The sequence below is a fragment of the Paramisgurnus dabryanus genome, chromosome 23, assembly GCF_030506205.2.
Source record: "Paramisgurnus dabryanus chromosome 23, PD_genome_1.1, whole genome shotgun sequence".
In the NCBI taxonomy this organism is placed as follows: Eukaryota; Metazoa; Chordata; class Actinopteri; order Cypriniformes; family Cobitidae; genus Paramisgurnus; species Paramisgurnus dabryanus.
The window spans coordinates 1,341,506-1,363,194 of record NC_133359.1 but is presented as its reverse complement, the minus strand read 5'-3'; the positions used below and the strand labels follow the sequence as shown (position 1 = coordinate 1,363,194).

Below are 21,689 nucleotides of genomic sequence, written 5' to 3'. Positions count from 1 at the left end.
ATGATAAATAAACGAATCACGTACTGCGGTTGAGGTCAGGACACTGTGTGATGTATCCTTGAGCCATCACCAGGATCTGAACGTCCTGCATCACACCCTGACAAGATGAGATCAGACGAGAAATGAATCAGAAATATTCATCAAGTTTTATAATGAACACATCAGTCGAGCTCTCAGCTTTGCATTAAATATATTAACTTCAATTCACTCGATGTAGATCGCGACCGTGAGCTGAATAAACCATTTACTGGTGTGTTATGCAAAAACAACTTTTGTGCGTCTTCATGGACGTAAAGCATAAAAAGTGGATACTTCAAAACATGAATTTGCCTTGACAAACTTGTCTTCGTAAAGTGCCTCACATCGTGATCTTTAAATGTGCTCTTAACAGTTCAACAGCAGTCTGTCGGCAAGGCCTCATGGGTAATAAACTGAGTGGCTTTTAGATATTTCAAGGCTGGTGTTATTTGTTTGGCAGAATGTGAACAGAAAGCATCACTAATAACAGCTCAGAATAAAGAGAAAGATAAGACTGACCTTTTCCCAGCACACGCTCTTCAGATTATCACCCGCTACTCTATAAAGCATTATTGCTTTCCTCTTTGTTTCAATTTATGATTCACGCTGAGTCATTTGATCTCTGTAGGACTTTAATCCAGCATTTAATCCATGTTTAGTGGCGGAGACAGAGGGGTGTCCGGAATTGCACTGGACCCCACGACATCTGACTGACCACCCTGTGTGCCGTCCCAAAATTAATGCGCTGCTTTCAATCCCTCACATTGTTAAAAACAAATATTAAGAGAATATTAACGTACATTGCTAATACTACATGATTAGGTGTGTCAAGTATTTATCTTTCTGTGGACTGAATAAAGTGGCCTTTTTTTTACAAAAAAAAAACATGTGTCTGGTGCCTCATTTATAAAGCGTGCATACGCTCAGATTTGATCGTAAAGTGTGCGTACGCAAAAAGTCCATATTTATAAAAACTGTCTTTGACGTGGAAAAGTGCTTAACGCCACGTCAGGGTTTGAGTAGACGTACGCACTTTTGCTTGTCTGATTGCTGCAGGTTTTGGGAATATAAGCCATTCTTGCTGTTTAAAATTGGGTTTAAACATTGACAAGCGCTCTTTTATATGTCTATGACATTAATTAAGCATCGTTTAATGGCGGAAATCTGAAACTGCTCGGCTGCGCACAAGTTCATTTGCGATTTATAGATTTAAAAGGGGTACGCACGTTTTCTGCGTCACATATACGCATTTTTGATAAATGATCAAATACAGGATGGTTTCCCGGGTGAAATAGGCGGGCTGCCATTAGCCTTTCACTCTGCCAACGACTTCCGGTTAGCGAGTTTGTTTTCGCCACGAGTTGTTGCAACCGCGAACAGCACAACATGTCCTGGAGTCGTGTCGGCGTGTAACACCATCCATAGTTTACTTTTTCTGCACGCTAACCAAAGACAGTAAAAGACGCTAACCGGAAGTGCTTGGCAGACACAACCAGAAGTCATTGGCAGAGTGAAAGGCTAATGGCGGACCGCCTATTTTAGCCGGCAAACTTGTCTATAAATGAGGCCCCTGGTCCGATACTTTACTTCATCTTTCAGTTTTTTTAATGGTCTGACTAGCTGCTAAACTGAACTCTTGAACAAATACCTCATCGAAAATAACAAATGTTTTGGTTTCCTAGGTAACCTACATGTTATTTATTTTGCTTGTTATATAAATAAACTACTTAAAAAGGACTTTGTTGTTATTAGTTTACCAGAAGTTACGTGTTGAGCACGAAAGCCGCTTGTTTATGTTGTTACTGCTGAAACTGTCTATGGGCTACTGTATGATTATCAGTTGAACTGTCGCACGTGCACAGCTAGAACTTGAATGAGTTCATGTTTGCGTCTTTTTGGCTTACAATTGGTTACTGTATGTTCTAAACAAATAACAAAAATTTATTGCATTCGGTCTTATAATAAGCCTAACCTGCCTATTATGAAAATTTACTACAAAGGTTTACTACAGTTAAAACCAAAAAAACATGGTTACTGTCATGAGATTCATTCATTTTTTATATACATGGTTACATGGACTATGGACCCCCTAACGTAGCCTTGGCCACCCCCTGTTGCATTGAGATTTCATTTGCCATATAATCTCATTCTTTAAAAAAAAAATAGGCTGTCTTGGCAAATAATCTTCATTGAGTTGCATTTTTACAGCAAGGACGCTCACAATCTAAGATCTTGAAAGGTGTCATCTTGTATCTTTCTACATGTCGGTACAAAGCACAACCCTGTAAAGAAATTCTCACAATATTGAGACATGCAGCTCAGATAAAACACAGACGCGGCGATGAACCACCAAGGGTTTAATAGGAGGTGGGCAGGCCGTGCTCTCTGGTAATTGGACATAATATGCATTGGAAAAATGAAACGATGTGGGTGGCAGAAGTGTAATAATGGCCACGGTCGCCGCTGTCCCACACTGATAAGCGTAACAACCACATACAGATTGAATTTGTTTCATATGCGTCTTAATTTGATTGGCCTCCATCTCTGGCCATGCGGCACTCGGCAGCATCGCGTGTAGTCTGTAACCATGGTAACCTGGCCCAGCTCGCTTCCCCGGAAAGCCTTTATTTCGCCCCTCGCAAGAGTGGAGCGCCGTGACTTATGTGAAATTGTTTTCGAAATTGTCTTGCCTCTTCAATTTTCAAACCATAAATTCAAAGGCCGATGCCGTTTCTGCGGATTCTCCATGGCGATGAGAGAGAAATTGAGGTGAGTGGTCGGAGTTCAGAGGAAGTTGGGATGTGATGTGCGTCACAGAACGGCGAGTGAATGCACTCATGGTGATTGTTTAAATTAAAGGTATTTGCCCTCTCAACAAGTGTAGAATTATCTCTAATCGAAGAGTTATAGTGTCTTTGATCAGCGCCGTCTAAAAACAGACATCAATATTTCTCAGCATTGCTACGAGTGCACTTCAGATTTAATGCATTCTGCTTGTTATGATGACTTGAACATGCTGAACTCAATATACTTAAAACAGACCAAACATCTGTGATTTGTATACATGAGATAAAGCAAAAACATTTATTTGCTTTCAGCTGAAACAAGAAGCATCATGAAGAACCACAAGCGACTCTCTATTCACCAATAATCTTTGGAGATCTCAAACAGCCTGAAAGACATTTACTGTGTCTCACGCGTGTGCAATGTGTCTTCATGCACCTTCATGTGTGGTGCCGCGATCTTAAATACCTTAAATACCTTAAATAGGCCATGAGCGCTGTTTCTCTGCCCGACCCAGAATGAAGCGTCTTCTGGTATTTCCATGAGAGGAAGCGCAACGACTCGCTCGTAGATTCTGAAGAGAAACACCAGGAAAACCCAAAAGTTTGAAATATCACTAAACAATGTGATAATGAGCTGATATCATAAATTATATACAATGGTTGGCTAATTCATATGAATTCATACAAATTAATCACGCAAAAAAATACAATTTTCATAAAAACAATAACATTGAGGATATATACAGCGTTAATTTGTACGTGTTTTATGACTTGGTCATGAATTCATACGTAGTTAATTATGCAATAATTTAAGATTTTCATAAAAAAATAACGTGAGGATATATACAGCATGAATTCGTACGTGTTTTAGGAGTTGGCAAATTCGTATGAATTCATGCGTAGTTAATCATGCAAAAACTTACGATTATCATAAAAAACATTAACATGAGGATATATACAGCAGGAATTCATACGTGTTTTACGAGTTGGCTAATTCATATTAATTCAAACAAAATTAATCGCGCAAAAACATACGATTATCATGAAAAACCTTAACGTGAGGATATATACAGCGGGAATTCATAAGTGTTTTATAAGTTGCATAATTATTATAAATTCATACGAAGTTAATCGCGCAAAAACATACGATTATCTTAAAAAACATTAATGTGAGAATATATACAGTGGGAATTCGTACGTGTTTTACGAGCTGGATAATTATTATAAATTCATACGTAGTTAATCGCGCAAAAACTTACGATTATCATAAAAAACAATAACGAAACCCCACCCCTAATCCCAACATCCCAGGGGTGATTGTACACAAATGTACAAATGTACGAATTAATACAAATTAGCCACCTCGTAAAATACAGACGAAGTGCCATTAGATAGTGCTGCTATATAGAGTAGTAAAGTATCCGTTAGTAAAGCTATGCCATGAAGGTTGTTGATAAAAATAGCAACGTCACAACATTCACATGACCCATAAAACCCAGTTGGTATAAAATGAACCGATTGTAAAAGTACACTACTGAATGATGTACCTGTTGCAGTCTACATAGAGCACAACATGTGAAGCGCTGACAGTCACTGAGACTTTGTGCCATTGGTCATCTGCAAGCGTGTAGGGCAAAATCTCAGTGTGCGTCTGCTGGCCTTTCACCTGGAAATGAAGACGAACCTCATTCTTCTGACCGCTGCTTTCTAACTCTAACAACCTAGAGAGAGAGAGAGAGAGAAAGAGAGAGAAAGAGAGAGAGAGAGAGAGAGAGAGAGAGAGAGAGAGAGAGAGAGAGAGAGAGAGAGAGAGAGAGAATAACAATCAATGCAAAAGATCCACCCAGAATCAGCACCTTGCTAAAAACCATCGTAGTAACCACCTCTTAGCAACCACATAGCAACACCCTGGTTACCATTCACAACCCTATAGCATTGTGATGCTGAACATGAACTCATTTTGCATGCGCAGGCATCACTCATATATCTCTAAAAGTCAACTTCTTTATTTGTTCCTAGTAAACATGATAACGCTATCAGAGAACACAGCTGGATCTTTAAGAGAAGAAGAGGTCATAAAAAGAAAAACAGGGCAGAGAAAATTCTGCAGAATTGACAAATAAAGCTTGCAGCGCTCGCCTACCTGAAATCCCTCAGTTTACTTTTAAAATGTCCTCCATAACAATATCCCAAGAGATTTTTATCTAAACTCACACAGACCAACAGAGGAGCTGACCGCAGCCAATATCAGACCATAACAATGTCATCAAGCTGTTTTACGGCACACAACGCATCAAATATTTTATTAATATTTGACCCATCCACAGATTCTTTTTAAATATATTTCTACCATATAATCACATTTCGGTTATCTTTGTAGACTGCGTAGTGTGGATCAAAATTTTGCAAAAGTGCATCTGACATGTATTTTTGAAAAATTTGCATTTTAACAGGCTCTTATGTTAAGGTTTAGTAATTTAGTAATATGAAGGACAATAAAAAGGTTATTAGTCAGTACTTATTTTCTGACTTTTCTAATTATTTTATTTTTTTATTATTCTGATTATTTAATTTTCACTAATGTCACTTTTGTCAATGATATATCTAACAAAGTAAGTCTTTAACTGCAAAACCCTCTAAGTACACACAAGCTTTTGTGCACTTAACTCTTCCCCCCGTTGATGAGAAAACGCTTCCCTGCCAATAATGAGTTTTTAATGCAATCCATATTTCCGCTATTATCCATGAAGGTAGGATGAAACGCTTTCTTGGTTTTTTTTTTTGTTTGTTTGTTTGAAAGCCAATGGTCTATTCTTTTATTTGATATATTGTATGTTTAATTATAGAAAACATTTTTCTGGAAGGCATTAAACTTTTCTGAAAATCACCAAGAAAAATGATGGCGCTGAAAGAGAAAGAATAAAAAAAAACACTTCTTTGGACAAGACATAGTTAATAATTGCAAAATCAATAAAGTGTAAAAATGAAGAAACACATGAGGCACAGATTAGGTGGCGCTGTGATCAATGTGACTGTCACATACGGTTTGTATTCAGGTCCAAGTACTTACAAGGGGTAAGAACAAGTTTGAATGTGATCTACGGTCATTTTGCGCATCATCATTCATCTTTCAAGCACTTAGAGGACAAGTGCACAAAATCGACGTGGGGTAAAGCAAATTGTGATAACAAAGCGGTATTTCTGAATGGCCTGAGGCCTGGATTAAGTGGATTTAAAGCAAAGGTATTTCATTAACATATAATGCGTGCCAAGAGCTGGATGTCTTCTTACACTGTCAGAAATAAAGGTACAAAACTGTAAAAAAATTTCACTGGGGCTGTACCTTATGTTTCCATTTGATACCTTTACAGGACTACAAAACAGAATACAATTTTGGGTAGATTACCGTACCTTAAGGACCTACATTGTTAGAAAAAAGTCAAATTATGTACCCTAGCTGTAAGTGGGGCAGCACCCTTTAAGAAGGTAATTGTATGGACCATTAGGTACAGATATGTAAACATTTAGTACCAATATGTACCTTTGAGATACTAATATGTATTTTGAGGTACTAATGAGCTCTCTTTGGTCCCAGAATGTACTTATGAGGTACTAAAATGAAATCCTTAGGTGCAAAGCTGTACTTTTTGAAAGGGTACAGCCCCAGTGACAGAAAAGGTACAGTTTTGTACCTTTATTTCTAAAGAGTGTAGGTCCAAAGAAATGTATCCGACCCGAATCACTTTTTATCCGATCATTATCATTTTTTCTTAAAGCAAAACAAACCTGACAAAATTAGACGCGAGTCCGACCTGACCATGTGGCAATTTTTGTAACCCAACTGGACACGGATGTAAACGACACTGAGGTGTGTGCAGTCTGCAGCCCCCCATGCACCAGTCAGACAGAAAGAAACCCTGGTGGCCTCGCAAACAATTTGGTCCGATGCTCCATTTATTTCCATTTGTTATCTGATGACGACACCAAGGTAACCGCTTACAGTGTGTATTCAAAATTAATTGACAGGTCTGTCTCAATGACAATTAACCTACCGCCAGTCGCACAATGTCGCAAGAGATCTTGGGCGATGCACACATGCAAGATAGTTTGGGTCTTCTTGGGTCCATTCGGCAAAAACACATTCAATTTAAATTACCCGATGCCGCTAATATTATACCCGACCCATGGTCGAGACACACGTGAAACTTTTAGACCCGAACCTGCTCAAGTCTCGGTCAGACCTCGGGTTTCCAGATCTAAGTGAACGGTTGAAAAGTTGAAGGCTTTTCTCAACAAACTAATTGGCATATCAGGTCATTAATTCAACTACATTTATTAATCCACTGTTATAATGAACTAGATAGTATGTCTGGTAACATTTTAATCATGTTTTTAATCAAATCTTAATCTACTTTAAGAAAGTCACGTCCAGCATTTCTCAACAAAGTAAAACTATCATTTATCATGCCGTGTCGCAGCAGATGCAGGAAACACGCTGGATAAAGATGAGCTGAAAGCATCTTGGCATCTCTGCTGAGATTTACTCAAAGAAGAAACATTAATGGGCAAAGCTGCCAACAAACTCATCAGCCATTCTGTGAACGCAAAACACCAATTTTTATTTCTTCCTTCTCGCAAAAAATTCCCTCACACTTGAGCGCATTATTCCAGAGAAGCCAATTACCGATACGCAGGTTTTGATTTATCTACAAACACGGAGGTAATGAGTTCCCTTCCTGCTCCCGTGCACTTCTACTTCACAATAGTCTAACTGCAAAGAAAGAGAATATCAATAGCAGCCGGTGTCGCCCAATGTCAAAGCCACCTGCTTTATCGACTCTGCATACAAAGTAATTAACATCTTTCACAAAGCCGCTATTATACGCTGACTTCATAAACACACAGTTTAACAACGAGCACGATTACGCTGCAGATATTGTGATCGTGTGCATATTGTTCTGTACGCAGGGACGAGCGTGTAAAGATCTTGATCTACAAAGTACTCTTGACGCACAGACCCTGAAAACTCCTCCTGACTAGAAAATGCATCTCGGCTCTAAATTGCCAGCGATAAAAGCATCTTTAGTCGAGCGTCTGTGAAAAATCGGCCTGATTTCTGATCGAGATGAAAGAAAAACCTCACAGATCTCAGGCGTAGACTTTACTTTCTTATGACAGTCAGGAAAATAAAGTCCACTGAGACGGGGGGCTTTTAAATTAGACGTCACCAGATGGAGACCAAACACTGATACTAAAGGCACATTGAAAATCCTAATTGTATTGCACAATTATTTCCTATGATTAACAAAACCTGGAAGATTTATTTCAATGCTACAACACTAACAATAATGCACTTATATAGTTAACAAAACAAAAAAATATAGTATATGTGTAGACATAAAATGCAGTGGTTAGGATGCTAAAATAGTCTTCCTCATGAGGAAGGAGAGACTTCTTATCATTTCTGCTGAGCGGCGCTCTTAGTTTCAACTCTGAGAGGAAAAACTTCTAATCAGTCTTCAGGGAGCTGCAGACGTGACCGCGGCACACAGTGAAAGTTAATGATGACCTGCACAGAGACAGGAAAACAACACAGAAGCCGACCGTCAGGACTGATCCGAACGGACGATAGCGTCTCCGGGGAAATCGCTCTACTCTTAATTTTCTCTCTTTGACTTCCGTCCATGAAATATTAAGAAACCACAAGCAGAAACTATGAGCGCTCGCTCCGGCTAAACAAAAACTACAGCAGCTTCTCAGACGCTGGGTCTTGACCCAAAAACGAATCGATGGTCTGTTCTGACACGGAGAGGAGAGAAATAACAATACTTCATGCAAATGATAAATGCAACCATTTATATCAAGGCACTGTATAAAATAAATACATCAAATGCTTTCCATAATTTTTGTTGGCGGGGACAAATGAATATGATTAATATATGTCTGTGATTGTGAGTAAAAAAAATTGTCATGGTCATATCTGTGAAATCAGATGCAGTGATCTACATGGATTTGATTAAATGCACCTACTGTAAAAAAGCTAAATGTTACTGTAAGTCACTTTGAACAAATGCATAAACGTAAATATAATGTAATGGTAAAATAATAATGTCTGTAAAAATCTGTGACCTTCACACTTCAATGAACTGTATAATAAGAATTTATGTGCAGATCAATTTTACCTAAGCTCACAAGCAACCCTTTACTATTCAGTAAAACTCCAGGAGATAAATCACCTAGTAAAGAAGTTTGTGTGCGTGTGTGTGTGTGTGTGTGTGTGTGTGTGTGTGTGTGTGTGTGTGTGTGTGTGTGTGTGTGTGTGTGTGTGTGTGTGTACGCTTGTGTGTATGCATGCAGGTGTGTGCATATATGTGCATGCACGTGCATGCATGCAACCCTTCACTATTGTGTAAAACTCAGGGAGAGAAATCATCCAGTGAAGAAGTTTGTGTGTGTGTTTGTGTTCTCACCTGTGTTCTCCTCGATGGATGGACAATATTACTCCCGAATTGAGTTTCTCCTGTTTGAGCATCAGCGCGATGGTAAACTCACTCTTTCCTCTGAGTTTCTGCAGCATTCGACCTGCAGCTTCATCTGGGACCCTGACGCTGCGGGACGAACCTGTGACAAGAAATTCATTAAGATTTTAACATGAACATGAAAGCACAGAGACATCAGCCAGACAACTCTGCCAGATAAACTACAACATATAACAAAACTGACAAAACAATCCTGTAATGCATATTAAAGTAGGCTGGGGAGAACCTACAGTAGTGTTTAGTTTTTTATGCTACTGCTGCTGCCAAGTCCACAATGCAAATCAATAAAAACGGAAAGTGTATTGTTTGGCACTGTATGGTATTTGTCTATCTTTTTTCTGAATATTAAATTGAATCAGATAATCTAAAACAAAACTTTAAAGCATGCCAGTGAAAACTCTAGATGTGCTGACTTCTGAATTGTGTTCATTAAAGAGATTTTTCTTCTTGCTCAAAAACAAGAAAGTAATATAAAAATGGTCCAACCACATCTATTTAATTCCAGGCGCAATCACATCATAACACGATCGTGTTATCTGAAAAACATTATGAGATTGTTGTGAATGTATATGAAAGCGTCAGTTATTAATACTCTCCGGTGTAAAGCGTCTGACAGATACACAACACAATCATTTCTACAGAGAGAACGAGCGTTGGTAAACTTGTACGGTTCCTCCTCCACAAACACGTGTCTGACGCTCTTTAATGGAGACATCAATAAATGATCAGACCTCTCAGAAGTAATCACATCAAAGATCTCAGACGCCGCTGTGGGAGACGATGACACACTTGCAATATTTAGGCAGATGTTTGTTATGAAGACACGTGGACCATCATCCAGCCAAATGCACCAAAACTTTACAGTGTATCACGCTGATTTTTATTTCCCACCAGAGAAACATTTCATCTCTCCTTCAATGTTCAAATAACTATTGTGATTCTTGATTATATTTAACTCTTAGATGTTTTCTAGAAATATCTTTGGAGAAATAAAAAGAGACACTAAAGGGATTAAATTACAGCTCGGTAAGATTTTAAAGCTACAAAGTTTATTGCATATAAAATGGATAAACTCTGGTAATTTGCTCATGTTGAAGTTCATATTGATGGGACTTTATCGCAAGCGTTTTTGATGAGATGCATGTTAAAAACAAAAAATAGATCTTCTACCAGGATTTAGGTCACACCACCCACCCCAAATTATTGGGAAAAATATTGCTTTTTAGTAATGCTTTGAGATAGCAAGCTTTAAAGGTTCATCCCCCTAAACCCACCATGAAAACAGCAACATAATTGTATCATGATTATCTGAATCCAAGTGCCGTGTTTTAGTTCCCCACTGTTGGCCTTTAATTCCCAGCGGGGCCGTGGTGTCCCGCTCGAACCCTCTTAAGCTAGATGAGAGGCGACTCTTTCATCACTTAAACTCCACAGGGTCTCGGCGGGGAGCTGGAGGGGCCTTGATGATGGGGATTTCCTTCGCCTGATCCCAAACCGAGGGTCTCCATAGAAACGTCTCTTCACATATGGCCCCGACCACACCCAGCTCAGACGGACGGTCGATTATTTCCCCGCTAGGTCAGCCGCAATGCGTTTGAATCAATAGTTCCTCTGCGGGAGATGCGAGGAGGTCGACCACCTGTGTTTCCTGATACTGCTCAGATCTAATGTGAGACGCTACAGCGAGCAGCGAGGTGAATCTTTCAAATGATTTAGTGCTGATTTCTCGGAGCTGCAGGAAGACATCGGGGCCGTCTGTAAGGCCGAGGGGATCCATCGTTTGATGATTTGAAGGAAGAGTTCATTTAAAAATCAACCTCGGACTCGTGTTGTTTCAAACCTGTGTGCTTTTATTAGTGGACAACATTCAAGTCTAAAAGGACAAAGGGAAGAGGATTAAAGCTAAATTCGGCACAGAATTTTAGAAAGGCACGGCAAAAAAAAACTATTTGAAGAAACTTAAAAAAGCTCGAAAATGTTTCAATAATCCAGACCAAATATAAGTGATCTTTAGCACAAATTTAAACACAAATGTTAGCTGATTTATTTTCAATCATTCTCTTTATGACACACACACCAAACGTGAAGCATCGCGTTCCTCGCTCTAGATTACTCACAGGATTTAAAGGTCACATTCTTCCTGATCCCATTTTTAAACCCTAGTTAGTGTGTAATGTTGCTATAATAACATAAATAATACCTGTAAAATGATAAAGGTCAAAGTTCACTGCCAGGCGATATATTTTCTTTAACAGAATTCGCATTTTAAAGCCTACAACAAACGGCCGGTTTGGACTACAGTCCTCTACTTCCTGCTTTAATGACGTCAGTAGAACAGTTTTTTGACTAAACTCCGCCCACAGGAATACGCCAGTCGCCAGCTAAGCTAACGGCAAGTTAAGCTGCTATCGAATCACAACACACTAAACAAGCTACACAATCAGAACTCGCTACGTATTTCTGAAGGAGGGACTTCAAAGAACAAGGAAGACATCAAACTGTTTTAAGGACAGTGAAAACAGCGCTAAAAAGATTATGGAAATCATGCGAAAAATACTGAAATTTTTTTACACGTAAAACATGAACACGTGTTATATTGCGCACTATAAACGCAATCAAAGCTTTAAAAACACAGAAAGAACGGGACCTTTAACTTCATGTCATGCAAATTTTTCTTTTGACTTAAATATTTTCAATTTGCGCGAAGACATGTTTGAGATGAATAGCGCATGTTTTCGCGTCACCCAATTCGTGAAATTGCATTCACTTTGTTTTTAGGTGTGTTTGTCCAATTGTAGTTAATTAAAGTAAATTAAAATGATCTGTAAGCACGCATTTAGGTTTAAGGGGGTGTGCACACCGAGGCGTTTTTGTTGACGTATGTTTTCAATGGAAGTACTGCACTTTTCAAAAACAGCAGCAGCTGGGTTTTTTTCCATACTAAGTGCCGACACTTGCCATTTTTTTCTCACTTAGCACCGAGAGTAAATAAAGGTTCAACGTTGAGTGAAACGCTCATCTCAACAAAATGACTTCCTACTCGTCTGTCCAATCACAGTGGAGGGGGGCGGGACTAACTAACCGGTGCATCGTTCAATCACTGATAAACATAGCAGAAGTATCATAGCAACCAAAGCATAGCAATCGTGTTTAAGCGCTTTGGTGTACACATCTCTTTCAACGTTTTAATTACATCATCCTATACTTACATGCATTTCCATTTATCTCGTCCAATAAAAAGCTCTCTCTAATGAACGTCCCCTCCCCCTATACCACCTGCTTCTGATGACCAATAACAAGGGGCAAATGATAGTTAATGACTGTGGTTAAAGGTTAACCAAAGGATATTGGCTGTTTTTGTTAAAAGAGCTGAGCTTGTCAATATGTGTTATCCATGCACACAGCCAAGACACCTGCTCAAAAGCAATTTCACATGGTTAAAATGACTCAATTGCAAATCATAGGATAAAAATAGGGATTTATAAATGAATCTACATTCATATTATTACAGACAACCGTTGAACCGCACAGGATTGTGGGATATCATAGACCGTGAAGGATGCAGCCTTTTAATAAACAAATGAAGCTTTTAAGTAGACATGGCAACAGTTTCGAGTTTAAGACTCATTAAAAAGACATTACAAAACAGAAACGTGTGCATTTAATTTCCTTATGATCAGCAGTTATGGTTGAAAAAAAATCTCTGCTTTGCATAGTTTATCACGAAACAACAAAAAGACGTAAAACCCTTTAGGAGAATCCTGAGAAACCTGAAAAGCAATTCTTTTTAAGTCTTGCATGGTTTTAATCTTATCCTCAGGACAGATTCAGTGCTTTAGAACAAAGAACCTGGCTTGGATTCATGAGGACGAATGTTGGTTTCACCAGAGGATAAACAGACTCTCAATTTTCACATCCCTCCATATTTTAATACTGCAGTTTCTCTCCAGCAAAAACATACACCTGGCTGAGAGCCATTAACAGGGAAATTTATCTGTAGCTTCTAAAAATAGATGAAAGAATCAAGTTGGAGTGAATTTTCAGATATTTCTGGCCGAAGACATTTTAAACAAGAAACGCAGAGGATTCTGGCTATGCAAACTCTATTTTACACGACGCGGCGTTCTGAAATGTCACGATGTATCTCGTAATGAATGCCTCAAAGGCCACAATAATGAAGAATAATCATCTTTTTGTCATGATCACTATTGATGTGTTTGCTTGTGATTTGTTAGTGTCACAGTACACAAGCAAATACACAACACGTGCATCGTCACCCTTTCATCTCACCTTGAACAAGTTACAGGCCAAGTTCAGAAAGGGTTTAATGTACGACACACAATTACCAAAATCTCCTCTGTGATATTTTCATGCATTAATGATGAAGGCAGGACATCGTTGACAGCGCTGTCACACACGCTGAGGCGTTTCTCTACTGGAGTAAAATCCAGTGTCTGGTCAAGGGCACCTTCAGATCCGCTGGGACGCTCCGTGACCTCCGTCTGCGGTTCAGTCCTGTCTCACTGACAGCTGTGTGGCTCTGAGGCTTTAAAAAAGGCTGGCCATATCTGTGCCAGAGCTCAATAAGGGTCAATGAACTGAAGTTTAAAGAGCCAACGAGTCCTTTAAAATAACATAAACGTATATCAAAACAGGCCCGGTACTAGGCTTGCTGGACTGGGGGGGCAGTCAGGATTTTTGGGTGGGCAGCGATTCCTCTACTAAAATGATTCATACACTAAAATTATGGATGTTTCAATCCAATATTATTTTGCATAGGATATGTCTTGAAATAAAGGGCCATTTATATGTCCTTTTGCACGTTCAAATTTTAAAAGTAGATCCGATTAGATTTATAATGATTTATAATGTTATAATGATTACACTTAATGTAGTTTTACACATTAAGTCACAGTTAATGAAATCAGGCAAGCAGGTGATATTAATGCAAAGCTGTACTAATAGCTATATTTTAATAATGTGTACACTGCATTTAATCTATTATAGATAAATTAAAGCCATTCTTATCCAATATATGCCTTTCTTCTAATAAACACTTGTTAGGCACTTTATTTCCACTTCTCGAACATTTTCTTCATTTAAAATAATGCATTTTCAATGTGATATGTGATAAGCTATATTTTCATTAATTCCTGACCCTATCATGCTGCTGCAGCAACCTCAAATATCACAAGAAAGCACAACGCTTTAAATAATCTATATTGAAACATCATGAAAGCAATTTGACATGCATGACAAATTCGTCAAAGGTTATCCTGTTTGCCTATAACATCTCCAGACAATAGCACAAGCCCTAAAATACTGTAAATGGGATTTGCGACGAGACCAAAGATATATCACACTGCTTTGTACATAACACAGCAAGTTAGATATTATAATACAACGCAACATTATAAAATACAACGTTTTACCTTACGATGACCTTGCGGAGTGAAAGCTCCTCCTGAACTTAAATGTCTGTAGATTTTTGTGTGTGAAGTTTTTCTCAAACGCGAGCTGAATGAGATGATGACGATGAAAAAAACGCTAAAATTTGAATGTAAAACTGCACACAATGCTGTTACAATGCTGTATATTTACTGTAAAACCATCTTATATCAATTATATCTACTATATAGTATGCCACAACCAAACTGCATATTCTAATTTTAAACAAACAGAACTACGTCTAAAACAAACACATTAAATGTCGCTGGAGACTTCCCATTGGCTGTTGTATTTGAATGAATAAGTAATGAGGTGAGTCTAAGAAAGGATAAGGTGCTATTTTGGGCATGTTTTCCTATAAAAAAAGTTTCATTTTAATATGTGTTGTGTTATTACGTTTATGTAATACTAAATTGCATCGTTTCTGATATATATTTTAAAGATGCAGTTTTTTTTTAGTCACCGTCATAGAGAACAGTAGTAGTTTTCATGTGAGTTAAATACTGCTGAAGAGAGCTTCAATGCTTGAATAAGCTAATCAGGTAATAGTGGGCGGGAGCCGTAAACATTAGCTTTGCCAACAGAAGACGTTCTATGTATAAAGAGACTCCGTTATTTTATGGTTGGCTGAATATTTTTGGGGGGGCAGAAGGAAATCTGGGGGGGCAATGCCCCCCCCCCAGCCCCCCCGTAGACCCGGCCCTGTATCAAAATCAGAGCAAATCACAAATGAGAATAAATGGAGACTTTTGTTGAAGCATCCTGCTTCTCAGATAAAAAGACTTCAGTAATTTCATAAAGTTACCTCATTAATGTATCATGTAGTGGTTGAATGTGCTGCAGATTTCAATATGAACTGAAGAATACATCTTAAATTCAACACAAAATGATCTGAGATTTTCGTCATGGATGACATTTCACTCAATTGTCTATTATAATTTCGTCCAGGAAATTTTATACAATAAATATCTAAGAAAAAATTATTGTGCAAGAATGATGTCGTTTACTTTTTAACAATGCATCGGTTTACAGCCATCATACAGTATATAGACCGTAAATATAATATCTTCTATCTTCTAGCAAGAATTAGGTCATACCACCCACCCAAAGTTAGTAATAACAGTATAATGTTCTTGCTTTTAAATAATGCTTTTTGAATCGAGATAGCAAGCTTAGAAGTTCACCATATGACATCCCCCTAAAACCGCTATGAAACAGCAACACAATTGCATAAAAAATTACCTAGATTCAAGTAAGTGGAAAGTGTCATGTTTTAGTTCCCCACTTTAATTCCCAGCAGGGTTGTGGTGTCCCACTCGAACCCACTTAAGCTAAACGAAAGGCGACTCTTTCATCACTCAGCAGGGTCTCAGCGTGGAACTGAAATCAGTTTACAACCATCATACAGTATAGAGACTATATATATATAGAGACACATCACGCAGTATATAGACCGTATATTTCATATAGAGACACATCACGCAGTATCTAGAGCACCTATATCATATAGAGACATATCATGCAGTTTAGAGACCGTATATATCATAAAGAACATGCCAGGCAGTATATAGACCGTATCATATAGGGACACGTCACACGGGCTATAGACTGTATATATATATATATTTATATTATCATTTAGGAACATGGCACGCAGTATATAGACCATATATATAATTTGGGGAGACGTCACACAGTATATAGACCATATATATCATTTAGGGACACGTCACATGACATACAGACTGTACATATCATATAGGACACGATAGGCAGTATATAGATGTACATATCATATAGGGACACGTCACATGGTATATAGACCATATATATCATATAGGCACACGTCACACGGTATATAGACCGTATATATCACATAGGGACACGGCAAAAGGTATATAGACCGTATATATCATATAGGGACATGTCACATGTCATACAGACCATATATATCATATAGGGACACGTCACATGGCATACAGACTGTATATATCATATAGGGTCACATCACACTGTATATAGACTGTATATATCATATAGGGACACATCACATGACATCCAGACCGTATATATCATATAGGGACACGTCACACGTATATAGACCGTATATATCATATAGGGACACGTCACACGCCATATAGACCGTATATATCATAAAGGGACACGTCACACGGTATATAGACCGTATATGTCATATAGGGACACGGCAAAAGGTATATAGACCGTATATATCATATAGGGACATGTCACATGGCATACAGACCGTATATATCATTTAGGGACACGTCACAAGGTATATAGACCGTATATATCATATATGGATACATCACACAGTATATAGACCATATATATCATATAGGGACACGTCACATGGCATATAGACCAAATATATCATATATGGATACATCACACGGTATATAGACCATATATATCATATAGGGACATGCCACATGGCATACAGACCGTATATATCATTTAGGGACACGTCACAAGGTATATAGACCGTATATATCATATATGGATACATCACAAGGTATATAGACCATATATATCTTATATGGTCACGTCACATGGCATATAGACCGTATATATCATATAGGGACATGTCACATAGCATACAGACCGTATATATCATATATGGATACATCACACGGTATATAGACCATATATATATCATATAGGGACATGTCACATGGCATATAGACTGTATATATCATTTAAGGACACATCACATGGCATACAGACAAGATATATCATATAGGGGCATGTCACAAGGTACATAGACCATATATATATCATATAGGGACATGTCACATGGCATACAGATTGTATATATTATATAGGGACCAGTCACACTGTATATAGACCTTGTATATCATATAGGGACATGTCACACAGAATACAGTATATACTGTATATATCATATGGGGACACATCACTCGCAATATAGACCATATTGTGATGCAGTATATAGACTGTATGTGTCAAATAGAGACACTTTCACCACACATTAAGCTCCTGGTGGATACAATTCCCGATCCACATCTTTTATGTCCAATTTATTTCTCCATCATGTCTCTTGAGCTGTGGCAGAAGCAACTTGTGAGCAATAAAACATTAATCTCAGCATGTTTAAGATTCACAAACATAAAAATCATTCATGTAAATAAAACAGAGCCTAATCTTTAAAGTAGAAGATAAACAGACACACAAACATCCATTCAGATTTATCTGTGAAACCGTCTGTGGCCCAAATCTCAGCTCAGACTCCATACACCTGCATGAATGCCCTGCTGTCCCAATTAGAGAAGGGAAGCTTCAGCCAACGGCTCTCAGATTTTATCCTGCTGGTCTCCGTGGCCTTCCCAGTGTCACAGTGCGTTTCTCACCAACACTCCGACAAGATATACACCAGTTAATGGCTATAACAATGTGTAGGTGTGCACACACAAACATCTAAGATGATTTCCAGTGACAACAGAGGTTTGGCAAGAATACTAATGTATGCAACTGAGAAAAAACACAGAAGACAGACAAAGACAGAGTATGTCTACAGAGAGAGAGAGAAATGGCTTCGAATTGCTTCAATCAGATTATCCATCTTCCAGTCTCTTCTGCCCGTTAGGCAAAGTGTCTGATCTCAGATCTAATGAGCTCAGGTGAACTGAGACGCATCACAACTCAAGCAGAAACCTCAACATCCAAAATCAACAATCTGAACTGAATCAGATGTGTTTGAAAAGAATCAATGCTTTGCTGTGCTGTCAGTGCCACAAAAGTTTCAACTTAATCTTTAACAACATAAAAATCTCAGTTTTTTAACAATCTGCAAAAATGGAAAAGTGAAACCACACATATTGCATAACTCTGAATTGCACCATGCTAAGGAGGAATTGAATGTTACACAAGCGCAGGCTGCTGTTTACTTCACTGCAGTGTCTAGCGGAGGAACGACGACTCTGAACTACTAAACTTACAATCCCCAAACCTTGCGACTTGTTGCATCATAACGCAGTTTTCAAACAGGTCAAATATTTGTCAACACCAACATTCACTTGAGATAAACTGTACAGGCAATGCCGGGGGATTAATCTGATTATGTTTCCTATTGTTCTCTAGCGTCTGTTTCCATACAGATCCATGATCCTTTGTTTTCCAAAGAGTCTCTCAATAGTCAGGGTCCCCTTGAGGATCCATTCAGCCCTCAGAGAGAGGACACAAACAGGGACACAGTTTAGCACTTCAGCATCTGTGTCCTTTAGGACCGTTTGGGTGGCTTATAAAACGCTTTAAACTAGTTGTGGGGTAAAAGCATTGTGATATTTTACCTCACAATACTGTAGTGAATGACTTAAGATTCAGACCAGTAGCATTAGATTTAAACACACTGTACAGTTATTGCTATTATAGCCAGCAAAATATCATATTGTAATCCAGACATCAATATCAAATTGTACTGCCTTTTTTGAACATAAAAATATAAATAATATCATTAATAGATATTATGTCTTTGCATTTGCAATCTAAGTGCACAGTGTATGAATGCTATCCATTTCATCAAAGTTCACCCAAAAGTCTCATAAACACAACGTGACGCTATAAAGCAGTAGACAATAAATTCAGTAAGAAACATGAATACAGCCAGGAGCTCAGATCTGAAACCTCACACTGTTAATACTAAAATCAATATTGTGAGCACAGTTGTCCTACTTTGTTTCTGATGTATAGCCCTGCATAAGGCACAGAGAAGTTGAGATGGTTTTACCTTGGAAAAGAAAAGCTCTTGTGTCATCATGAAAGCCCTGCACCTGCGTTACACCTGCAAAACCTTCAGCTGGGCTGAACTCCTGGAACACGCTGATCCGAACCGCTGGATCCACTCCGTATGCAGCCACTTCAACACAATCACAACATATAGATACACAACATTACAACAGAGAAAACGTCTCACATCTGAGCTGTTCAGGTGAAATCTTCAACCTGTCTGAACATCTGACTCATGAATTTACCATTTATAATGAGTTTGCATATCTAATGCACAATTTCTTATAGATAACTATAACTAGAAGAATGTATTCAGTATCAGCAACTAAATATAATTTGAATAGTTTCAGGAACACTACTTTATATTACATATAAATGTGATTAATTGTAACAGTCATAACAACAGCAATAATTTTGCAAAACAGTTTAATGTTATGTGCGTAATACATTTTTGCATTTATGTGCATCACAATATGATCAAAGTAAAGTGTGAAAGAAAGAAGAGTCAGATATTACAGCTCATCTTCAGTACTGTCAGCGACTGCAGGGAAATATCAGCTATTGAGAAATCATCATCATCATACATATAATCTATACTAATAATCATGAGACTGATACAGAATAACTGATTCCCGTATCTCATCCTACCTGCTGCCACGCAAAATAACGCAAGAAAGAACTGCAATAATCCCATGGTGATGAATACAATTAGTCCATGTTGTAACAGTCCACGAAAAAAGCGCACAAAAACAGTCTCGTGTAAACAGGATTGATCTTCATTTAAACATCATTCCCAAAAGATGAGATGAGCATCATCGGCTCCTGTGAATAATCCGTACAGTAACACCGCACAGGTGGTTACTGCGCACGCGACTGCGGATCCGACCAACAGCTCGGCGTCTGGTCAAACTAAATCAGCAGCTTCACACAGAGGGGCAGAGAGAGAGAGAGAGAGAGAGAGAGAGAGATGGAGCGCGTAATCCCCCTGGTGGCGCACTGGCGCTCGCGTCGCGTTCGGTACCCTCTGACTTTGGGCGCAACACAAGATGAGACGCGTCATTGAGGATGATATTAAAGCTAAAATCAAACCATTTAGAAGAAAAAATTCTCTCTGGAATACTGGACTCTGATTGGTTCCGAGGTTTGTTATTTAAAGATAACGCAGTGTTCATTCAGGTGTACTGCGTGTCACCACAGAAAATAAAACTGTAGTTTTGTAGTATTTACTATAAAAAGTAGTACAATATTGGATACTATAGTGTTTGAACATTACCATAGTAAATATTAAAGTAGTTTTTACAGTTTATTCTTTAGAATAGATATTCTTGCAGAATAGTATAATATAGTATATAATATAGTATATTTTAACAAAGCATACATTCACCTAAAGGATTATTAGGAACACCATACTAATACTGTGTTTGACCCCCTTTTGGCCAATATTAATAGGCTAGCATCTTGCAGTTGATGGAGATTTGTGGGATGCACATCCAGGGCACAAAGCTCCCATTCCACCACATCCCAAAGATGCTCTATTGGGTTGAGATCCGGTGACTGTGGGGGCCATTTTAGTACAGTGAACTCATTGCCATGTTCAAGAAACCAATTTGAAATGATTCGAGCATTGTGACATGGTGCATTATCCTGCTGGAAGTAGCCATCAGAGGATGAGTACATGGTGGTCATGAAGGGATGGACATGGTCAGAAACAATGCTCAGGTAGGCCGTGGCATTTAAACGATGGCCAGTTGGCACTAAGGGGCCTAAAGCCTGACTCTACCATCTGAAAGTCTCAACAGAAATCGAGACTCATCAGAGCAGGCAACGTTTTTGCAGTCTTCCACCGTCCTATTTTGGTGAGCTCATGCAAATTGTAGTAGCCTCTTTTTCCTATTTGTAGTGGAGATGAGTGGTACCCGGTGGGGTCTTCTGCTGTTGTAGCCCATCTGCCTCAAGGTTGTGCGTGTTGTGGCATCACAAATGCTTTGCTGCATACCGCGGTTGTAACGAGTCGTTATTTCAGTCAAAGTTGCTCTTCTATCAGCTTGAATCAGTCTGACTCCTCTGACCTCTAGCATCAACAAGGCATTTTCGCCCACAGGACTAATGCATACTGGATGTTTTTCCCTTTTCG

At 38.5% G+C, this 21,689-nt stretch overlaps 1 protein-coding gene across 1 annotated transcript in view; it reads right to left on the bottom strand.

The window, feature by feature from the left end:
- Positions 1 to 20,484, bottom strand: part of nell2a (neural EGFL like 2a) — a 79,816-nt gene extending 59,332 nt beyond the window's left edge. The window contains exons 1-6 of the mRNA XM_065277362.1: positions 20,204 to 20,484; positions 19,557 to 19,685; positions 9,275 to 9,425; positions 4,352 to 4,525; positions 3,280 to 3,376; positions 25 to 97 (exon numbers count right to left, since the gene is read on the bottom strand). Coding sequence (XP_065133434.1) covers positions 25 to 97; positions 3,280 to 3,376; positions 4,352 to 4,525; positions 9,275 to 9,425; positions 19,557 to 19,685; positions 20,204 to 20,249 — 670 coding nt within the window. The 5' untranslated portion in view covers positions 20,250 to 20,484. The remainder of the gene's footprint in view (positions 1 to 24; positions 98 to 3,279; positions 3,377 to 4,351; positions 4,526 to 9,274; positions 9,426 to 19,556; positions 19,686 to 20,203) is intronic.
- Positions 20,485 to 21,689: the final 1,205 nt, after the last annotated feature.